This window comes from Rhinopithecus bieti, unplaced genomic scaffold (genome assembly GCF_001698545.2).
Source record: "Rhinopithecus bieti isolate Rb0 unplaced genomic scaffold, ASM169854v2 scaffold_12155, whole genome shotgun sequence".
Lineage (NCBI taxonomy): Eukaryota > Metazoa > Chordata > Mammalia > Primates > Cercopithecidae > Rhinopithecus > Rhinopithecus bieti.
Window position 1 is genome coordinate 3,197,682 of NW_016807423.1, and position 23,034 is coordinate 3,220,715.

At 41.5% G+C, this 23,034-nt stretch overlaps 1 protein-coding gene across 11 annotated transcripts in view; it reads right to left on the reverse strand.

Moving 5' to 3' along the window:
• The window catches only part of ST3GAL3 (ST3 beta-galactoside alpha-2,3-sialyltransferase 3), a 243,850-nt gene that overhangs the window by 102,720 nt on the left and 118,096 nt on the right, over positions 1 to 23,034 (reverse strand). For all 11 annotated transcript variants that reach the window (XR_001887297.1, XM_017881901.1, XM_017881894.1 and 8 more), the window contains one exon: positions 19,843 to 19,885. Coding sequence is in view for 10 of the 11 variants with exons in the window: in XM_017881901.1 (XP_017737390.1) it covers positions 19,843 to 19,885 (43 nt within the window). In the remaining variant the exon portion in view is untranslated. The remainder of the gene's footprint in view (positions 1 to 19,842; positions 19,886 to 23,034) is intronic.

The window sequence follows — 23,034 nt, forward strand, 5'->3', positions numbered from 1 at the left end:
CTCAGTTTATCCCAACAATCTTGAGCTACTTATTTTTTATTTTTATTTTATTTTATTTTTTTTTTTTGAGGTGGAGTCTCGCTCTGTCGCCCAGACTGGAGTGCAGTGGCGCAATCTTGGCTCACTGCAAGCTCTGCCTCCCGGGTTCACACCATTCTGCTGCCTCAGCCTCCCGAGTAGCTGGGACTACAGGCGCCCGCCACCTCGCCCGGCTAGATTTTGTATTTTAGTAGAGACGGGGTTTCACCATGTTAGCCAGGATGGTCTCGATCTCCTGACCTCGTGATCCGCCCGTCTCGGCCTCCCAAAGTGCTGGGATTACAGGCTTGAGCCACTGCGCCCGGCCTATCCTGGCTCTCTGAATAGCTGTGTGATTTGGGGCATGTCTTTTAAATTGTTTTGTGCCCTTAATTTCCACATCTTTAAAACTGGGATTACACTAGTACTTATTTTATAAAATTTTTTGTAACAGTTATGCTGAGAAAGAAGGGCTGGCACTGAGTATGGTGGCTGGCCCCTTGTTGGTGCTCAGTACATGCTAACTAACTGGCCTGGGATTAAGGATACAATGGTGACTAGGACATAGTTAAGGCCTAGCATTACACGTCATTACACTGAAGAGAAATTGTCCATTTAAATATCTTTCTCTCACAGAATATGATCATTTAGCATAGCATGTATGGCGCAGAGTATACAAGTACCCAATAAAATGCTGGACTGAAATCAGTTGGTTACCTTGCCTTGGAAGGTTAATCAACAGGAAGTGTAAGGGGGAAGTAGGGTGATGGCCAGAGAAACTGGGAAAGGGTCATTGATGGTTATTCCTGAGGACTCTACAGATCAGTGATGGACATAGTGTAACCAACAGTCTAGTTTCTAGAATCATCACAGAGAGGACTGGGCTCAGATCAGCCCCTACCATGCCCGCTCCCTCAATTCATGTGCTAATTTAGTTTAAAGCACTCGTTATGAGAAAAGAAGACCATGTATGCAGTACTTAGCACACTGCCTAACAACTCAGCGGCTTAATCAAAGCCAGTGTGACCATGCTAGGGGGACATGCGTGCAGATGAGCCTCTCCGCACAGAGCTCGCTCCATCCACAGAGGAGGGAATTCTTCAATTCCATCTTCTGCCTTCCTCATGAGGATGCCTTTCTCCAAGTACTTGAGAGTTGTTTCTGGGATAATGACATGATGAGGGAAATGGCAGAAGCAGCTTTGCCTAGCTTGAGTAATCCTATTCTGTCATTAAATATTTTCACTTTAATTTTTTTTTTTTTTTTGAAATAGCCTTTACTGCCATAGATCCTCTCAAGCCCCAAGATGGAAATGCTTCTCCTTAAGGACAACTTCTATCTCCTCTGACTGTCGCCTGTCTGACCTGTTACTCCAGGTCTGCTGGGTCTTTTTGCATTGTCACCAGTTTCTTCATCTACCCACATATGGGCTGTGCCAATCCATTCTACCCGAGATCACTGACTCTTTGCTCTTTGTGACCACCAATGTAGACTCGGGTTTCTCTACAGCTTTTGCCCCATGTACAGCCATCTGTGATAAATGCTGAAGCACTGTCAAATGTCTTCTATCACTTTAAGAAAAAAGGGACTGCTTGATCTGAGTCATCTGAAACTTGTGGTATTTCTCAGTTCCGGAGGCCCTGCCTTTCTGCTCTTGCTGCTAGGCACTGCAATACCTTTTCATCAAACCAGGCCACATTCCTATTTGATCAGTGATTCTCAAGCTGACATTACTCCAGGTTACATTTGTCTTCAGGGCCTTGTAATTTACTTCATCTTAGCCGGAGGGATGCTCCCCACTAAGTTCTCCAAGTGCTTCAACAGACAATTCTCACGGAAGCACTCCACCAGAGATCTGCTGTGACTCTCCAATTCAATTTTGCTTCCACACTTCATTTCCTTAAAAATAAAAACACATCCTCTTTCTGGGTGGTAGTGAAAAACACAAGGGAAGTAACATTCACTGAGCACAAACCAGGTACCAGACAGGGGATCTAATGATCTAATTTAGCTTTACAATAATCCTCTAAAAAGTAGTACCTCCCTTAGATCCAGGCATGTGGGGCTGAAGGAGTCCAGGAGAAGCCATGGTTGGAAGATGCACTGTTCTGTTTACACTACAAAATGTCAAATGATACATTTAACATGACCAGAAAACATTACCCTTCACATTTTCCCTGCATTCTCTGACACTGGTGTGTGTGGTCATCACCAACAAAGCAGTCCCATCTTTGAGAGAGTCACTGGATCAGGCCTCAGGAAGGATAGTGCAGCCTCATGAAATGATGTATCCAGCATGAGCTGAACTGTACTGGAGAACTGAAGGAAGAAGATCACCGTTTCCACAAAACAGTTTCCAAAAAGCCATGGCATTGAGTACTAATAATACAGATACTTGTTTTTTGTGGCAGGAGATATGAAACTTTCCAGCAATGATATATTTGACAATAGGAAACGCAAAGAGATGGTTCCTGAACCTGAGTAGAAAAAGGTGGTGGTGTCTGGGTACCCAAAAGAATTTTCATATGCACTGATCAGATAACAAACAAATATATAAGCATCTCTTCTCTACCCATTGTTCTAAATCCTTAGTAAGTCATTATACCATACGTGGACCTATCAACTGGTTTACGGAGGCAGAGGCCTTGCAAAACATATTTGGCCAGGGCCCTGTCTACCTTTGGAGCAGTCCTACTCTAAGGTAAGTATTATTTTCATTTTTGGCAAAAGAAAACTGACTCCAAAACTCTATCCTGTTCTTACCAAAGCCCCAACTTTCTTTGATGTAAAGCGTAATCAGCTTAAGGTAAGAAGATTGGAGTTTAAGTCACTTACTAGGTATGCAACCTCAGGTAAGACACAACCGGTTTCCTTAACTCTTAAAATAGCTATAGTAATGTACATTTTATAGGGCTGATGGAAAAAAAAATTAGCTGGGCGTGGTGGCAGGCGCCTGTAGTCCTAGCTAGTTGGGAGGCTGAGGCAGGAGAATGATGTGAACCTGGGAGGCGGAGCTTGCAGTGAGCTGAGGTCGCGCCACTGCACTCCAGCCTGGGTGACAGAGCGAGACTCCGTCTCAAAAAAAAAAAAAAATTACCTTTGGGTATAAGTACAACCACTGTTATATACAACATATGGAGGAGACAGACAATTAAAGTGGTCTCAGGAATTAGGGCGGGTATCTTGAGGAGGTACTGTCAAGAAAAGAGAGAAAGTAGAAGGACATTCTCAGCCGAGGGTACAACATGTGCAAGGGTTCAAAGTAGAAAGAGAGCCTGGCACATATCAGAAACTGCAAATACATTAGTATTGACAGAACAAAGCCTGTGAGACCACAGCATGGTCTTGCTGCTAGGACAAGGAGTCTTGACTTGCTGATGGAGGCAATGGGAAGCCACTGAAGGATTTTTATGCAGATGAATGACATGCACTAGTCCAAGAGAGAAATGAGGAGACCTGGTTGAAGGAGTAACAGTGGATACAGACAGGAAGAATATTCGTAAGTTATATTTGGGAAGCAAAATAATAGAGTGGAGGAATGTAACCAACAATTATTCAGCAGTATCAGGAGTTTTGTTTTTGTTTTAATTTACTTTTATTTACATTATTGCTAATCCTTAAACAGTCCTATACGATAGGCATTATTCTTCCCATTTTATGAACAGAGAAATTAAAAAATTCAACTAGGAAGTGGTAGGAGGAAGATTTGAATATAGACCGTTCTGATTTCAAAGCCCTCGGATGTTGGTTATAGCTGTTTTCTAAAATATACTTTTTATATTTCCTGATTCCAAAGCCCTTAGTGGTGTTTTTTTTTTTTTTTTTTTTTTTTAAACAGACATTTCTTTTTAGTGCTGAATAGTAGTCCATTGTCTAGATGTGCCACAGTTTGAGGACATCTTGATGCTTCCAGTTATTGGCAATTATGAATAAAGCTGCTATAAATATTCATGTATAGTTTTTGTGTAGACATAAGTTTTCAGTTCCACTGGGTAAACACTTAGGAGGGTGACTGCTAGAACATATGGTCATATTATGCTTCACTTCGTAAGCTGCTGCCAAACTGTGCTCCAAAGTGGCCAAACCATTATGCATTTCCACCAGCAGTGAATGAGAGTTCCTATTGCTCCACATCCTTGTCAGCATTTGAGACTGTCAGGTTTTTGTTTTGTTTTGTTTTGAGTCCTTCTAATAGGTGTGATAGTATTTCACTGTTGTTTTAATTTGCATTTCCTTAATGACATATAACGCAAGCATCTTTTCATATGCTTATTTTCCATCTGCGTATCTTTTTTGACCATCTGGAAAGGGTGTCTTTTTGGTTCTTTTGCCCATTTTTAAAATTGGGTTGGTTGTTTTCTTAATGTTGAGTTTTAAGAGTTTTTTGTATATTCTGAACACAAGTTCTTAATCATGTATGCATTTGCAATATTTTCCCCAGTTTGTGGCTTGTTTTTTCATTCACTTAACAGTGAACTTCACAGAGTACAAGTTTTAGAGTTTAATAAAATCAACTTATTGATTTTCTTTCCTGAATTGTGCTTTTGGTTTTGTATCTAAAACTCATTACCAAACCCAAAGTCACATAAATTTTCTATGTTACCTTCCAGAAGTTTATTATAGTTTCAGGTTTTACATTTAGTCTATTTAGGTTCCATTTTGAGTTAATTTTTGTGAAAGGTACAAGGTGAATGATTAATTTGTACATACAGATATCTAATTATTCCAGTATCATTTGTTTAAAAAATTATCCTTTTTCCACTGAATTGCCTTTGCTCCTTTGTCTGAGATCAACAGACTATATTTGTGTGGGTCAATTTATGGGATCTCTATCCCATTCTATTGATCTATTTGTCCATTCTTTTGCCAATACCATGCTATCTTGATTGTATCTTGATAGCTTTATTGTAGGTCTGGAGTCAGGTACCGTCAATCCTCCAACTTTCTTCTTCATCGTCAGTAGATTCTGGGTCTTCTGCCTTTTCACATAAACTTTAACATAAGTTTGTTGATATTCATAAAATTACTTGCTGCAATTTTGATTCTGATTACGTCGAATGTATAGATCAAGTAGAGAACTGACATCTTAATAATATTGAGGCTGGGCACAGTGGCTCACACCTGTAATCCCAGCACTTTGAGAGGCCAAAGCAGGAAGACTGCTTGATCCCAGGAGTTTGACACCAGCCCCAGCAACATAGCAAGACCCTCACTCTACAAAATAAAAAAAAAAATAATAAATAAATTAGCTGGGTGTGGTAGCGCATGCCTGTAGTCCCAGCTACTTGAGAGGCTGAGGTAGAAGGACCACTTGAGCCTGGGAGGTCAAGGCAGCAGTGAGCCGTGTTTGCACCGCTACACTCCAGTCTGGGCAACCCTGTTTCCAAAAAACCCCAAAACCCAATACTGAGTCCTTCTATCAAAATGTGGAATATCCATTTATCTAGATTTATGTGATGTCTTTCATTAGAGTTTTGTAGTTTTCCTCATTCATATATGAATCTGTGCACAAACACATTCACACATATTTCATCAGATTTATCCCTAAGTATTTCCTTTTTTTGGCACTAATGTAAACAACACCGTGTTTTAAGTTTTAAATTCCAACTGCTTCTTGCTGGTATATAGAAAAGCAATTGCCTTTTGTATGTTAACCTCACAGCCTGAAAACTTGCCTTAACTGCTTATTAGTTCCAGAATGTTTTTGCCAATCTTTGGGATTTTCTACATAGACAATCATGTCATCTGTGAACAGAGTCAGTTTTATTTCTTCCTTCCCAATCTGTATGCCTTTTATTTCCTTTTCTTGTCTTACTGTGTTAGTGAAGACTTTAGTATAATGTTGAACAGGAATGGTGTGGGGGGGACATCCTTGGTTTTTTCTCAATCTTAGGGGAAAAGAATCCAGTTTCTCATCATTAAGCAAGATGTTAGCTATAGGTTTTTTGATCAAATTGAAGAAGTTCCCCTCTACTCATAGTCTACTGATAATTTTTTTAAAAATCATGAATAGGTATTGGATTGTATCAAATGGTTTTTTTACATCTATGGATATATGATTTTTCTTCTTTAGCCTGTTGATGTCACAGAATGTGCATTAATTGATTTTTGAAAGCTGAACCAGCCTTGCATACCCGGAATAAATCCCACTTGGCTGCAACATGTAATTCTTTTTATACATTGCTGAATTCAATTCGCTAATAATTTTGTTGAGGATTTCTGGAGCATGTTCATCAGAGATATTGGTCTGTAATTTTCCTTTCTCACAATATCTTTATTTGGGTAATAGGGTAATGTCTAGGGTAATGTTGGACGCATAGAATGAGAAAGCGTTCTTACTGCTTTGATTTTCTGGAAGACATTGTAGAGAACTGGTACCATTTGGTATCATTTTTTCCCTTAAATTTTGATAGAATCCACCAGTGAAACCATCTGAGACTGTTGTTTCTGTTTTGGAAAGTTATTAATTAGTGATTTAATTTCTTTAGTAGATATAGATTTATTCAGATTGTCTATTTCTCCCTGTGTGAGTTTTAGTGGTTTCTGTCTTTTAAGGAATCAGTCCATTTCATCTAAGTTACCAGATTTGTGAGTACAGAGTTGTTCACAATGTTCTTTTATTATCCTTTTTCTTTTGTTTTGAGACAGGGTCTCACTGTCGCCCAGGCTGGAGTGCAGTGGTGTGATCACAGCTCACTGCAGCCTTGACCTCTCAGGCTCAAGTGATACTCCCATCTCAACCTACTAAGTAGCTGGGATTACAGGTACAACCGGCTGATTTTGTGTTTTTGAAGACACAAGGTCTCCCTACGTTGCCCAGGCTGGTCTTAAGTTCCTGGGCTCAAGCGATCCTCCTGCCTCAGCCTTCCAAAGTGCTAGGACTATAGGGTGAACCACCTCACCCAGTCCATTATTTTTTTAATATCTATGGATTAGTAGTGATGATCCTATGTTCACTTCTCATATTAGTAATTTATATCTTCTCTTTCTCTCTTTTTGGCTAGAGGTTTATCAATTTTATAGATATTTGCAAAGAACCAGCTTTTGTTTTGTTGATTTTCTCTGTTGATTTCTACTCTGTACTTCTACTACAGCCTCCTAAGTACCCTCTCCCTTTCCATTCTTGCCCCTCTCTAATCAAATTACCTTCTTGCGGCCAAAGACATCTTCCTAAGGGTCAAAACTGATTATGTCATTACTCATCTGCTTAAAACTCTTCAAGGCATCTTTTGCCCTTGAGATGAAGCCCAAATTTCTCCTTGTTATCTCTAAAGCCCCACATAATTTGGTCTCTGCCCATTCCTCCAGACTTCTCGAGTTCCACCCTCAGGTCTCCTGGAGTTTGGCAGCATACAAAAGACAAATATTACATCTTTACACATATATTTATTTCAATTATAGATAAGGACAAGATAAAGTAGTCAATATAATGTATAGGAAGTTCTTCAATTGGCTGAGATTTTAAAAGACCATTAAGAAAACTAGAGAAGAAATTGGTAACCAAAACTAATATAAAATGGATTTCTGAAAATAGTGTCTAGAGATCTATAGCCCATAATGAAAGTTTGAAAAAATTACAGAAACATCCAAACATATTTTTTCATTGTAAGACTGTAATAAAAACAGTATTTTGAATCAAAAGAAAGTAGCTGCAATTGCACTACCCTAACATAACTATTATGATATTCTGCAGTAGTTGTTATATTATATTCAGATATGATTATAATGACAAGCCTGAAGTCACTTCATGGTTCTTGACCCTGGCACATTAGAATCGTCTGAAAGAATATTCAAACATATAGGTACCTGAGCCCCAATTCCTGATCAACTAAATCAGAATCTCTGGGTAGTGAGGTGTGGGGAAAAGAGAGGTCAGCCTGTTACTGTGTCTATATAGAAAGAAGTAGATTTAAGAGACTCCATTTGGTTCTGTATTTGAGATGCCGTTAATCTGTGACCCTAACCCCAACCTTGTCCTTGCAAGAGACATGTGCTGTGGTGACTTAAGGTTAAAAGGATTTTGGGCTATAGAGAATGTGCTTTGTTAAACAAGTGCCTAAAGGCTGCTTGTGGTTAAAGGTCATCACCATTCTCTTAAATCTCAAGTAAGAGAAAAACATTTGTCTCCTGCCCGTCCCTGGGCAATGGAACATCTCCGTGTAAAACCCATTGTGTGCTTTGTTTACTGAGCAAAGAGAAAACCGCTTTTAGGAATAAGGTGAGATTTGCTGGAGCAATACTGCTAAAAGGTTTATGGAGATGTTTGCATATGCATCTCAAGGCATAGCATTTTCCTTGAACTTATTCAGGTCACAAAGATCTTTATCTATATGTCTTACTGCTGATTTACTCCCTTAACTTTTAGATGGTAAAGATAATTATCGGCCGGGCGCGGTGGCTCAAGCCTGTAATCCCAGCACTTTGGGAGGCCGAGACGGGCGGATCACAAGGTCAGGAGATCGAGACCATCCTGGCTAATACGGTGAAACCCCGTCTCTACTAAAGAATACAAAAAACTAGCCAGGCGACGAGGCGGGCGCCTGTAGTCCCAGCTACTTGGGAGGCGGAGGCAGGAGAATGGCGTGAACCTGGGAGGCGGAGCTTGCAGTGAGCTGAAATCCGGCCACCGCACTCCAGCCTGGGCGACAGAGCCAGACTCCGTCTCAAAAAAAAAAAAAAGATAATTATCAGTAAATACTAAGGGAACTCAGAGATCGGTGCCGGTGTGGGTCCTCTGTTAAGTTGAGCGCCGCCGGTCCCCTGGGCCCCGCTTTTCTTTCTCTATACTTTGTCTCTGTGTCTTATTTCTTTTCTCAAGTCTCTCGTTCCACCTAACGAGAAACACCCACAGGTGTGGAGGGGCAGGCCACCCCTTCAGTGAGGTCTTAGTTATGAATCATCACACATAGACATACTCCTTTGTACAGACAGATTTATTCCTGGTATCAATTACCTAGGGAAGTGGAGACTTCCTCAGACAGGAAACAGAATCTTTTATTAGGCAGTGGTTCTCAATTTGGCTGCATATTAGACTCACCTGGGCAGCTTTAAAAATCCTAATGCAAAGGCTGTGTCCTCGCTCAATGACTTCAAAATCTCTAGAGGATGGGATGCAGGCATCAGTAATTTTTTAGGCTCTCTAGGTGATTCCAATATGCAGTCAAGGTCAAAAACCACTGTGCAGAGAGAGTCCTCGGTAGGCTGCAAAGTGGGAATTTGGCTCTTTCGGTCTTGATCACATAGCTCAAGATGTCTAAGAGAGTCTTTGAACAGTGGGCTGTGAAAAAGGCTAGATGTCATGAAGCAAGGAAGCTAGCCAAATCCTGCAATGCCGTGCTCTCCTGTTGTGAAGTAAGTATGGCCCTGGCTTGTGCTAGCTATAGAAGAGACAGAATCATTTTGGAAACCAGACTACTCCTTTGGATTTCTTGTCCTCTCAAGGTGAATTTCTCTGTTGTCCTCTTTTAATCTTTAGTGAAATATTTTTAGCTTTGCTTAGAGGAGCCAAAAGAAAGTGTCCCCCCACTAAACACCCCCCACCTTTCCTCTTTTTTTTTTTAAGGCATTAAAGAGAAGCTGGCCCTCTGAAGTCAGCATGATGGTGGCAGAAGTTCTTCAAGTGACAGTCTCTCCAGGAGATGGGGAAAGTCAGGGTTAGATAAAGGAAGGGGCCACCTTACAGTCCTCACCACTGCACCCCCCTCCCTAAAAACCTTCTAATAACAATACTTGAAAGATCTGGATTTTGTTATTAAAGGTGGCTCTATTCTCTCTTACTCATACCCTCTTCCTTCTGTCCTCGATTGACTGAACAAGTATTTATTGAATATTTACTATGCACATAAACACTATACTAAGCATTGTGAATATATCTGTGAACAGAACATTCCTACTTCTTGCCCTTATAAAGCTTCTGGTATAGTTAAAACATAGGATCAAACTGACTGTGAATTTGGAAAAACAGAAAGTTATGTTTTTTTTAAATTTAATTAATTAATTAATTTATTTTTTGAGACGGAGTCTCGCTCTGTCGCCCAGGCTGGAGTGCAGTGGCCGGATCTCGGCTCACTGCAAGCTCCGCCTCCCGGGTTTATGCCATTCTCCTGCCTCAGCCTCCTGAGTAGCTGGGACCACAGGTGCCCGCCACCTTGCCCGGCTAGTTTTTTTGTATTTTTTTAGTAGAGACAGGGTTTCACTGTGTTAGCCAGGATGGTCTCGATCTCCTGACCTCATGATCCGCCCACCTCGGTCTCCCAAAGTGCTGGGATTACAGGCTCGAGCCACTGCGCCCGGCCTAGAAAGCTATGTTGAGTAGTGAGAAAAGTAAAAAGTTTGGAGCCAGGCAGAGAAGGGTTCAAATACTGGTTTGATCACATTTAGTTCTGTGAACACAAGTAAATTACTTATTCCTTCTATAGTCATTTTTACATTTGTTAAAATGCATTTAAATACCATCTGCTTCACAGAGTTGTCCACCATTTATCCATGCAACAAATATTTATTAATTGATCAACAAGTAATACAGTAGACACTGGTTTTGCTGCTAGAAAATAGTAGGGAACAAAATAGAAAAAACACTCTAGTAGATGGAGACAGACAATAAACAAGTAAATAAAACATATGCGGCATCTGAGAGTGATAGACACCCTGGAGAAAATGACACAGTAAAGGGGAACAGGGAATGCCAATAGGGGATGGGGCTATGATTTTAAATGGGATAGGCAAGGAAACTTTATTAAGAAGGTAACATTTGAACTACGTTCTAAAAAGGTAAGGGAGTGCACAATCTCTGCAGGTATCTGGGGAAGTGTTCCAGACAAGGGAATGATCAAATGCCAAGAGTCTTGAGGCGGGAACAGACCTGGAGTGTCCAAATCACAGCAAGGAGCCCAGGATAAAACAATAAATCAGGAGACCAACAAGAAACCAAGGTGTAGACCATGTAGGGCCTTGGTGAGCATTGTAAAGATTCTGGCTGTCATTCTGCAAGAAATGGGGAGCCATTGGGGAGTTCTGATCACAGGAGTAATAAGACCTATCTTGTATTTTAATAGGCTCACTTTGGCTTCAGTGTGGAAACAGACCACAGAGAAGCAAGCATAAAATCTGGAAGACTAGTTAGGAGTGCAAAAGTTCGGTGGGAGGTGGTGGTTTGGACAGAGTGATGATATAGAGGTAGTGAGAAGTGGTTGGATCTGAGGGTATTTAAGGTAAAGCTAATAGGGTTTACTGATTATCAGATTTGAGTGTCAAAGAAATGATGCTACAGTATTTGATGTGAAGAATGGAAGGATGTAGTTAGCTGCCATTTCCTAGGATAGAAAAGATTCTGGAGTTTAGTTCTGGACATGTTAAGTGTGAGATGCCTAATATACATCCGAATGAAGGGGGCAATTGGGTAAATGAGTCTGGAGTGTGGGGAAAGAGAACTGGGCTTGATACAAATGTAGGCGTCATCAGCATATAGATGACATTTAAAGCCATGATACTGGATGAGATTAAGCAAATGTTGTGGGAAAAGGTAACATAGAAAGTACCTAGTGCACCACTGGGCATATAGTAGGTGCTCAATAAATGTTTTCCCCTTGAAGTCCTAGGGAACTTGACAGGCTGTTTTAGAAGTGTTAAACTCACCTCATATTTAGACTGCTCCATGCTTATCCACTATTACAAACGACCTGGTTTCCACAAGGCTCTGGGGATTAAGAGTTGTTTGCTTTCATTTTCATATTTGTGTGTCTTCACATGGAATTCCTTATGAAATTAGACTGAGCATTAAAGTCTCCATGCTCTTGCCCACATAAAACACCTGTAAAACACCACACTGTGGCAGCAGACAGAGCTTTCCCAGAGCACTTGCCCACACCCAGCAGAAACAGATGAAACTTCCATTTAATTAAATCTGCTCCCAGAAGGCCCACATCAGCTCAGGAAACTCACACCTGGACACCAGGATCTGGCTCCTTCAAGAAATCCAGATGGCTCATCTCTCTCCTGGACTAACAGGCACATTGCTGGCTCATTGTGTCATATTCCTTATAATGGAGACTGAGATTTCCTTAGGGTTCTTTCTGGAATGCTCTGCCTATCTTCCTTTGACTCTTTGCTCAAATGCCACCTTCTCAATGAGTTTTACTTTGACTGTCCCATTGAAACTTGCACTCTCTTCAACAGCATTCCCTTGTCTTGCTCTATTTTCTTTCACAGCACTTATCACCTTCCAAAATCCTAAAAACTTTATTCATAACATTTTTGTTTACTGATTGTCTTGTTCACTGGTATATCCCCAGAGCACAGAATATTGCCTAATACATGTTAATTGCTCAACAAATCTGTTGATTGAATGAGAGAGTATCCACTTTGTTGTTGAGGCAAGAGCCTTTACCCCTGAGACTTTTCCCAGGGCCCTCAACTTTGAGCCAGACAACAGTAGACTCCTTTCAGAGAGCAGATGTGCCCCCTCAGAGGTATCATTAAATCAGGTTGTGGCTGCCTGCCCGTAGCAGCCTGAGTGCCCAACCCCTGGGGAAGACGGGGTCAATTCTCAGGCAACAGCAAGGCTAGTAATGTCACCAGCTCACCAGTCTCACATTCGAGTTATTCCTGTTTCTCTCCAAACCATATTCTCCTCAGTTTTCTTTCCCTCAAGTCACTGTTCTCTGCTTCTTCTTGGTCCAATTTCCTACTTCTCCCCTGGCACAGCCCACACTCTAACTTTCAATTATGTGGCATAAAACTGTGTTCCTTTATATCCTCAAACTCTTCAGTGAATGTTCCTTCCATTTTTGCTTTCATAGAAACCTGGGTCTCTTGGGAAAACACCATTTTTACAGCCCTCTGCAAAGGAGGCTGCTCTTTCATCTATACTCCATGGACCCTGGGATCCATGGTTATCCTCTTTGGAGTCCATTAATGCTTCCAAACCACCAATATGTCATGCTTATTATAAAAAAGAAACAACTAAAAACTTGTCTGTTGCTCATGCTGTCCAGCAATACTACCCTTTACCCTCCCTTCCTGTTCTCAATTGCTTCCTCCCCATTCACTAAGACTTCAGCTTACAGGATAGCCTTTCCAATCAAGCTTGTAAGGCTATGCCTGTGGCTTAGAAGTTTCCATTTATTCCAGTTAGAAAACACATAGCTGGTGCTCAAGAAATATCTGCTAAATCAAAGAGTGAAGAAATGAAATCTGGGGTATGGAGCAGGAGGCAAGCTGAAGTCCAGGTCTCATTTTTCGGCTATATCCCTGCCAGTTTACCAGACACTGATAAGGGCTAACTCTCATCCTTGGTATTACTATTGTCAATGCTTTAACTGAGACTTAGTAGTTAAATAACTCACTCCAGATTAGAGCTAGTAAGATGTGGAACTGGGCCTCAAAACTCCATGTCTGACTCCACAGCTCACATTTTTAACCACCAAAAAGTTCTGCCTAAGCCGGGTGCGGTGGCTCAAGCCTGTAATCCCAGCACTTTGGGAGGCCGAGGCGGGCGGATCACAAGGTCAGGAGATCGAGACCATCCTGGCTAACACGGTGAAACCCTGTCTCTACTAAAAAATACAAAAAACTAGCCGGGCGAGGTGGCGGGCGCCTGTAGTCCCAGCTACTCGGGAGGCTGAGGCAGGAGAATGGCGTGAACCCGGGAGGCGGAGCTTGCAGTGAGCTGAGATCTGGCCACTGCACTCCAGCTTGGGTGACAGAGCGAGACTCCGTCTCAAAAAAAAAAAAAAAAAGTTCTGCCTACTTGAACAACAGTTCTTGTAGTAAAAAGACAAGGTTTTGCATGTCAGTATTCTGAATAATGTTCACAGCACTAACAAGTGGTTTTGTCATGTAGATACAAGCAGAAGGGAATTCTCAAAGAAAATATAAGCCACTCTATTCCAGAAAGACATAATTAAACAAATACAGTGAAGACAAAAAAAAATCTAAAATGTCTATTTCCAGGCTTTTGGAATATCACTAGATATAAGGTATTTTAAGAGTATTTCTCCCATTCTGTAGGCTGTCTGTGTACTCTGTTGATAGTTTCTTTTGCTGTGCAGAAGCTCTTTAATTTGATTAGGTCTCATTTGTCAATTTTTGTTCTTGTTGTAGTTGCTTTCGGGGACGTAGCCATAAATTCTTTGCCAAAGTCAACGATGAGAAGGGTATGTCCTAGGTTTTCTGCTAGGATTTTAATAGTGTGAGGTCTTACATTTAAATCTTTAATCCATCTTAATTTTTATATATGGTGAAATGTAGGGATTCAGTTTCATTCTTCTGCATATAGTTAGCCAGTTATCCCAACACCATTTATTGAATAGGGAGTCCATTCCCTATTGCTTATTTTTGTAGACTTTGTTGAAGATCAGATGGTTGTAGCTGTGTGGCTTTATTTCTGGGTTCTCTATTCTGTTCCATTGGTCTATGTGTCTGTTTCTGTAGCAATATCAAGTTTAGTTACTATATCCTTGTAGTAGAGTTTGAAGTCTAGCAATGTGATACCTTCAGCTCTGTTCTTTTTGCTTAGGATTGCTTTGGCTATTCTGGCTTTTTGGTTACATATACATTTTAGAATGGTTTTCTCTACTTCTATGAAAAATGATGTTGATAGATGCAGCTGTAAGTCATTATCCTAAACAAATTAACGCAGAAAAGAAAATGAAATATCACATGTTCTCACTTACAAATGGGAGCTAAATACTGAATACACGTGGACATAAAAATAAGAACAGACACTGGGGACTACTAGAGGCGGGAGTGGGGAGTGGGCTGAAAAACTACCTGTTGAATATTATGCTCACTACCTGGGTAATGGGACCATCCATACTCCAAACCTCAGCATCACACAATAAACCCATGTAACAAGCCTGCACATTTACCCCAGAATCCATTTTTTTAAAAGGAGTTTTTCTATGCAATAGGGTTCCAAGAATAGAAAACATCTGGAGTGAGGAGATAATTCTCAAGATAGAGATGTGTTGCATTCTCAATTAAGGGTGAGCCAACTACACTTGTGGGCCAAAGCCAACCTTTCACCTGTTTTTTATATGGCCTGTAAGTTAAGAATGTCTTTTACATTTTTAATAGATGGAGCAAAAAATCAAAAGCATATTTTCACACAAAAATTATATAAAATTGCCAGGCGTGGTGGCTCACGCCTGTAATCCCAACACTTTGGGAGGCCAAGGCAGGTGGATCACCTGAGGCCAGGAGCTCAAGACAAGGCTGACCAACATGGAAAAACCCCATCTCTACTAAATATACAAAATTAGCCAGGCGTGATGGCGCACGCCTGTAATCCCAGCTACTCGGGAGGCTGAGGCAGGAGAATCACTTGAACTAGGGAGGCAGAGGTTGCAGTGAGCCGAGATTGCGCCACTGCACTCCAGCCTGGGCAACAAGAATGAAACTCTGTCTCAAAAATATACATATATAATTAAAACTTCAGGGTCCATAAATAAAGTTTTATTGAAATATAGCCATACTCATTAATCTATATACTATCTATGGATGCTTTCAAGTTAAAACAGCAAAGCTGAGTAGTCGTGACAGAAAAAATAAGGCCCCAAATTTTAAAATATTTCCCATTTGGCCCTTTGCCAAAAGAGTTTGCCAACCCCTTTTATAAATAATTTCTTCTGTCTTACCTTCCAGTTCACTAACTCTGTCTTCAGTTGTATCTAATCAGCTGCTAACCCCTTTTACTGAGTTTTTAATTTTGGTCATTGTATTTTTTAACTCTAGAAGTTCATTGTTTTTTCAAATCTGGTATTTTGCTTTTCATAGTTCCCTATTCTATGCATATAATTCAGTATTGTCTCTTATTTCTTTAAATATAGTATATTTAATTGCTTTATAAATGATGTGTGGTAATTCCAATTTCAGAAATCTTTGTGGATACTCCTCTGTTGCCAGTTGTTTTACATGTTTCTCATAAAACCATGAGAACAAGCTTCAATAGAAGCTTGTTTCCTTGTGTGTTTAGTTATTTTTTACTGTAAGCTGTTTATTTCCTTGAAAAGTTATTTATGAGGAACGCATATGTCTTCCTCTATGGAAAGTCTGCATTTATTTCTGCCAGGTGCTTGGAGGCACTGCCAGTCTGGAATACCTTAAACTGAATTCATGGCTTGAGGCTCCCTAGATCACCTGAGTGATGAGAACTCTGGCAACAAATACCAAGAGTTTTTGTTCTACTGCCATGACCTACTCAGTGCTTTGGTAACTGTTCTTGCAGCCTGCTTTGGGGGTGCAGGTTTATTAATAGTTCTAGTTTATCCTTATGCTGGGTCCTTTGGGGTTCCAGTTAACATGAAAGTAATTAAAAGATGAAAAATATGGAAGATAAGTTAATATAATGAGAAGGTCTAAAATTTAACCAGAATTTCAGAAGAGGAATAGAGAGAGAGTGGAGCAGAGGGAATATTTAAAGAGATAATGGCTGAAATTTTCCCAAAACATATGAAATTCTTATACCCAAGAATCTAAATGAGGCCAGATACTGTGGCTTACACCTGTAATCCTAACACTTCAGGAAGTTAAGGCAGGAGGATCACTTGAGCCCAGGAGTACAAGACCAGCCTGGGCAACATAGCAAGAGCCTGTCTGTACCAAAAAAGGGAAGAAGAAGAAGACGAAGATGAAGAAGAAGAAGGAGAAGGAGAAGAAGGAGAAGGAGGAAGAGGAGGAGGAGGAGGAGGAGGAGGAGAAGGGGGGAGGAAAAGAGGGAAGGAGAAGAGGGGAAAGGAGAAGAGGGGAAGGAGAAGAGGGGAAGGAGAAGGGGAAGGAGAAGAGGAGGAAGAAGAGGAAGAGCAAGAGGAGGAGGAGGAAGAAGAGGAAGAAGCAGCAGCAGGGAGGAGAAGAGGGGGGAAGAGAAGAGAAGGGAGGAGAAGAGGGGGGAGGAGAAGAGGTGGAGGAGAAGAGGGGGGAGGAAAAGAGGGGGAAGGAGAAGAGGGGGAAGGAGAAGAGGGGGAAGGAGAAGGGGGGAAGGAGAAGAGGAGGAAGAAGAGGAAGAGCAAGAGGAGGAGGAGGAAGAAGAGGAAGAAGCAGCAGCAGCTAAAAGAATCCCAATCAAGATAAATAAAAAGAAAGCCTTATATTGGCATACTTATTCATACTTTATAGAATGCTTTCTTTTATTCTTCATAAAGCCATAGGAAGTGAGTGCTATTATCTACATTTTTCATAAAGGAAAATTGGGATTCAGAAAGCTAAAATATAATAATTATCTAAGGTCATGTAATACTATGCAGCAGAGACAGAATTCAAATCCAGTTCCGATTAAAGTTCAGATCCTTTACTATACTTCAGAAATATAATATAACACAACTGGAGAGGGACTTGGTAAGGGGTGATCTCAACTTTGCTGAGTAACTACCCCTACCAAAAACAGAATCCTTAACTTGGAAACTTCTCTCTGGAAGTAGGTGGAAACCTTTCTCATGTGTCTGTGAGACAGGAGAGACAGCACTGGACTTCTGAAGACAGCACTGGACTAGAAAAAGCTTTGCAGCGAGAGGCAGGAAAGTAGCTTGTACCTTATATTGTGAGTTAAATCAAATGAGGCCAAGCCAATTTACTGTGCTAATGACCATGTTAACTCACATAGTTCCAAGAACTGGCCTGATACGCAACAGAAAGCTACACAACAGCCTACTCTGCAGGACCCAACTGTCAGGAGAGCAGGGTAGGAATGTCCTCCTCATCCTCCTCCTTTCACTGCTGAAGACAGTTTAAATACTGTAGTATGTCCTAGAGAATATGCCTTTTGTTCATCAGTGTGATTCAACTTGGGAATTACTCTTATCTCTTCCATTCTGGTGGCATTTCACTTGCTTATGGCTTATACTTGATTTGCTTTTTTCCAGAGTACTAAATTAAGAATTTTCTAGGCCGGGCGCCGCGGCTGGGCTTCAAGCCTGTAATCCCAAGCACTTTGGGACGGACCCGAGGACGGTGCGGATCATGAGGTCAGTAGAGTCCGAGACCATCCTGGCACGTAACACTGTGAAAACCCCGTGTCTCTTTACGTAAAAAATACAAAAAAAAAAAAAAAAAACTAGGGCCGGGGGCGGACGGCAGATGGCGGGCGGGGCCTGTAGTCCCAGCTCTCGGGGAGGCTGAGGCAGGAGAATGGCGCTGAAACCTAGGGAGGCCGGAGCCTTGCCAGTGAGCCTGAGATCCGCCACTGCACTCCAAGCGCGCGGCCGACAGAGGCGAGACTCGTCTCACCCCGAAAAAAAAAAAAAAAAAAAAAAAAAGAATTTCTTAAGAGAACCATGGCTTTCTACCACAATCAAAATACCCCATTCCCTAGATGTTAACACGCCAGCTGACATCTCATCTATAGCCTGGTACTTACAGAACGCACACATTGTCCTTCATAGCTTGCCCTCCATAATGTGCATAAAAAGTTAGGGAGATTTATAATGCCTGAACTCACAGTATGACGGTTATCCGAGCCAAGAAGGCCAAATGGCCAGACTATTCAGCTAGAAAACCAACCAGCCCCTGATTTGCATGCTCTTGCTATGTAGTGTGGGGGCCATCGATCATCAGAACAACTGCGGAAAAGGGGCCCTTATGCAAGTGGGAAAAGGAAAAGAGAAACAATTCTGATCCTTTATCGATGTCTGCCTGCGTAAAGGGCAGGGGAACATAGGCTGCCACAAAGATGACTAAACAATAGAACGAATCACAGTAGGTAGTAAGGCTGGGTTCTGCAAGGATTTATTGAGCATAAGCCATGTGGAGCAAGGCTTCTGTAGGGGCGATGAATACACGGTAGTGCGAGACAGCTCAACTCGAAGGCCATGCTTGTCAAATAGAAAGTAGGCACAGTCATCCGTGTATCGATCATCAGCAGCGATCCACCCTCCTTCATCCATCCAAGTGTTCAGTGTTTAATGGGTACCTGACAAACATACACCAATACTGTCTAGGTGCTAGAGAGACCAAGAAGACCAGTAAGGAAGGATCCTGGAAGGATTAGATACTCAATATTTGACAGTCCTCTATGAATTAATCATGTCAATTAAATTCTTACAAAAACCCGGTGGAATAAGTTTATTGTCATCATCTTATAGATGAAACTGAGGCTCAGAGTGGTTAAGTAGCTTGCCCCAAATCACAAAGAGAATAAACGTCAATCTGGGATTTGAACCAAGTTATCTACTAGGCCTAGCTCTGAGCCTGTGCCCTTAAAAAATTAGTAATTATTATGCAATTACAGTATAGTGCGATAATTGTAACAGAGGTAGAAAATTCAAAGGAAGCACAGAGGAAGAGACAATTTTGTGTGGGGAAGAAGTAGTTTCTTTTAGTTTTCTAAGTGAGCTAGCAAGGAAAGAGAATTTCAGGCACAGGTAACAAGCATACACAAAGGTAGAGGGAAAAGGAGGTTCACCTGTGGCAAGAGTGGCAAGAGTTAAAGCTGGAGAGTAAGACAGGGAGTGATTAGAGAAAGCTGTGCATGTCAGGTGCCAGAGCATCTCTGAGAGGCCCCTACCTCCTGCTGTGACTCAACTGTCCTCTACCCTGTAGGAGAAGCCTTTCCAGGAGCCTCCTAGTCCTTCCAACTCCTGGCAGTGGCCTCCTCCTATAATAAGTTGCCTGTGCCAGCCAAATCAAAGGCCTTATGTTTGCACCCATCATCCCACCCTCTGTGGTCACTGCAGACTGTAACATGCCCCAAGATTCTACTGACAGCCTGAGGACAGAGGCCCCAGGGAGTCCCCCAGTCACCAGAAGAGTGATGAGAGCTGACCCTTCAAAGTGAGACCCAGCTCTCACAGACCTCTCTGCCACAGAGTCAATGTATCTTCTTGTTCTACTCACAGTTTAGAGTCCAGATTCAGGAGGAAGCCCAATCGATCATACTCTGAAAAAGAAAAGCAGAAAATGTCATTAAAGTCAAGTCACTGATAATACTAGCATATTGCATCCCCCAGACCTAGACCATGGGGACAGACAACCCTTGGAAAAGAACACAATTCAACTGCTTCAAAGAATACAACTAAATACATAAACCACAAAACACCAGCTGAACACCTGTTTTGTGAAGGACCAAGTTCAATGCCAGGTACTTCCTATGCATTCTAGGGCAGCCAGTCCTATGTTGGTATACAACTACCTTCCTTCCTGTATAAATGTGGTAATTGGAACTGAAATTTAGTAAACCATGAAACTGGAACCTGGAAAAGTAAGAGGCTCAGAAGCAATATCTGCGTCCTCTGAGCTCTAAACACAGCATTTGCTGAATCAGCCACCTTAGCCATGGTGTGAGGATGTGGCAGTCAACAAGTCCCCAAATCCATGCCAATTCTCTTCATGGTCATCATAAGGAACCAATAGATCAGATTACATAAAGAATAGCAAGTTTACAATAAAATTTAAAGACAAATTGATGTTTCTAACAAGTGATTAATCAGTATTTTAATTTATTTAAGTTCTTTACATCTTGCCTCATTCTAAAATGAGGTTGAAGCAGTTCTATAAAATTGTACGGAGTACAAGATTTTGAAAAGGATAAATCTGGGGGCCAAAGTGGACATAAACTTAGGAAAATGCAGGTGGGGTAAGGAAAATAGCAAAAGTGAACATCCTAGGGCCGTGTGTGCTTGTTGAAGGAAGATTACAGATCTGTCCTCAAGATTTTCCATAGCTAAAACTAAGTGCAAAGCACTGATTTCATGGTTCAGCAGTATCTAGAAAATAAACCAGGAGAATCACAGCTATTCTTGATACTAAGAGTTGAGGGAAATTTCCTGTTTCCTCAAAAACATTTGTATAAGGAAAATGATAGGGAGTGTCACGGGATTATTTCTTATGGCTCTGCTCCATAGTTGGCAGTGTGTGTGTGCGCGCGTGCGTGTGTGTGTGTGTGTGTGTTTGTGTGTCTAGCCAAAATAAGGTGGCCTATGAATGCAGTTCTTAGCTGGCCTGGCTCAGTCTGAGGGTAAAACAGAATACTAAAATACTGGATGGAAAAGGCCAGGCAGCAAAGCTTTCGAGGAACTCAGGCTTTAATAAGCAGTGAACAGCAAAAAGGGGGAAGTCACACACGCTGACAAGTACCTCCCAGGAGTCGTTCTGCAAGGCCAATTAAGGCCAGACTCAGTGCTTTCAAAATCATCTGAGCTGCGGAGGGAGAATAAATCCTCTTCTTAAAATTGAAGATACCAACTAGGACACACCACTCAACACAAGGCTTACCTCCCAAGAGAATGGCCTTGAGCAAGTGAAAGCCTTTCCTCAAAATAATTCTGGCTTTGCTCTAACGCAGGCAAATGGATCAAAGACCTGCCTTAACATATCAAGAACTTACAAACATTGGTAAGAAAAACAAAAAAAGACTTAAATATAAAATAAAACTAAAAATACAATTTGCAGAGAGTTAGTGTCAACGTTAAGTGCTCTCTCAACAATCCTATCTTATCATTCCATAAAAAGGAAGCCTCATCAACTTGCCAAATACCTGTCACTTTTTCCCTGTGTGGTGACAACCCTGGAGGAAGTCTCGTGCTGTTGCTCCTCAGACTTGAGCTAAGACTCCCTTAGACAATGAATCCATACTTAGGCAGATTCCTTCAAGAGAAGCCAGAGAATGTTTCCCTCATTGTTGCAAATTCAAATGTCAGGGGCCAAGCAAGAGCATAACACAAATGAGGGAAGTGGGAGAATGTCATACTCTTATACAGCAGCTCATACCACTTATTTTAGTTGCATTAAAAAACAAATTCTGTTGGAATGTCTTTTTTTTTTTCAATTCACTGTTTTTCCGCCCATATATTTTCTGTATAGTAAAAATAATTATATCTGTGGTTTATTATTTGCCAATGGCATCTTAGTTTTGTTTTGTTTTACACACACATGCACACACACACTGCATATTACATTTCTAAGAACTCTGCATTTCTAAAGCAAGTTTGTCCCTTCATGTCTCTCCTGGTCTATCTGTTGTTTTCTCTCTTTCATTAAGAGATATGAGGGCAGGACACAGTGGCTCACACCTGTAATCCCAGCACTTTGGGAGACCAAGCTGGGAGGGTTGTTTGAGTTCAGGAGTTTGAGATAAGCCTGGGTAGCATAGTGAGCCCTCATCTATTCAAAAATTTTTTTAAAAATTAGCTGAGCACGTTGGTGCACACGTGTAGTACCAGCTACTCCAGAGGCTGAGGGAGGAGGATGGCGTGAGCCTGGGAGATCAAGGCTGCAGTCAGCTGTGATCACGCCACTGCACCCTAGCCTGGGCAACACGGTGAAGGATCACTGTACCCCCCACAGCCCTCAGAAAAGAGACATGAGTACCAGAATAATTTAAGAAAAGGTAATTGTGAGCCCACTGATGATAAATGGCAGCTCACCCTTGGCTCTAGCGTCAAAGCCCAGAGGGAACTGAGTCCATCTGGAGAGTGTGTGCCCTGCTGAAGGGTGGCTCCCACTAGCTCCTGCTAACTATGCCAGGCAGCAACTCAGGCCCCCCATTACCACATCTTCTGATTATTTTCAAGGCAGGAATCTGGATTTTTAAGGTAAAATTTCTAAGTTTATAAACATGGATTCAAGAAAAATGTAAAGATTATGTGGACTGACAACTCATGAGGGCTGTGGCTGCCCATAGTAGATGTTCAATAAATATCTGTTGACTATTATCAGGATTATTTGGTCACAACAGTCACAAGCCCAAATCAAATTAGTGTAACAGGATGCTAGAAAGAAAATTTTAGCCAGGCCTATAAGGTGATACATTTCAGTGAAGTGCTACACTAAGATGCAGATTTTCAAAGGAAATCTGTTAATACATATCACGTAATTCTAAAGGCCTTCCCTACATCAAATATAAATAGCAATCAGTTGCTAGAGATGAAGGGAGGGAGGATTTGAAAAATGTCTTTGTGGGGAGCTGTGTTATGAACAGGGCAGGAGGGGTACTTGTCTCTCACTCCAGCCTCTGAAGGACACCTAACATGGCCTTAAGGTTTAGAGAACACAGTGGGTTGCCTGGGGCCCACCTCCTACCCAACAAGT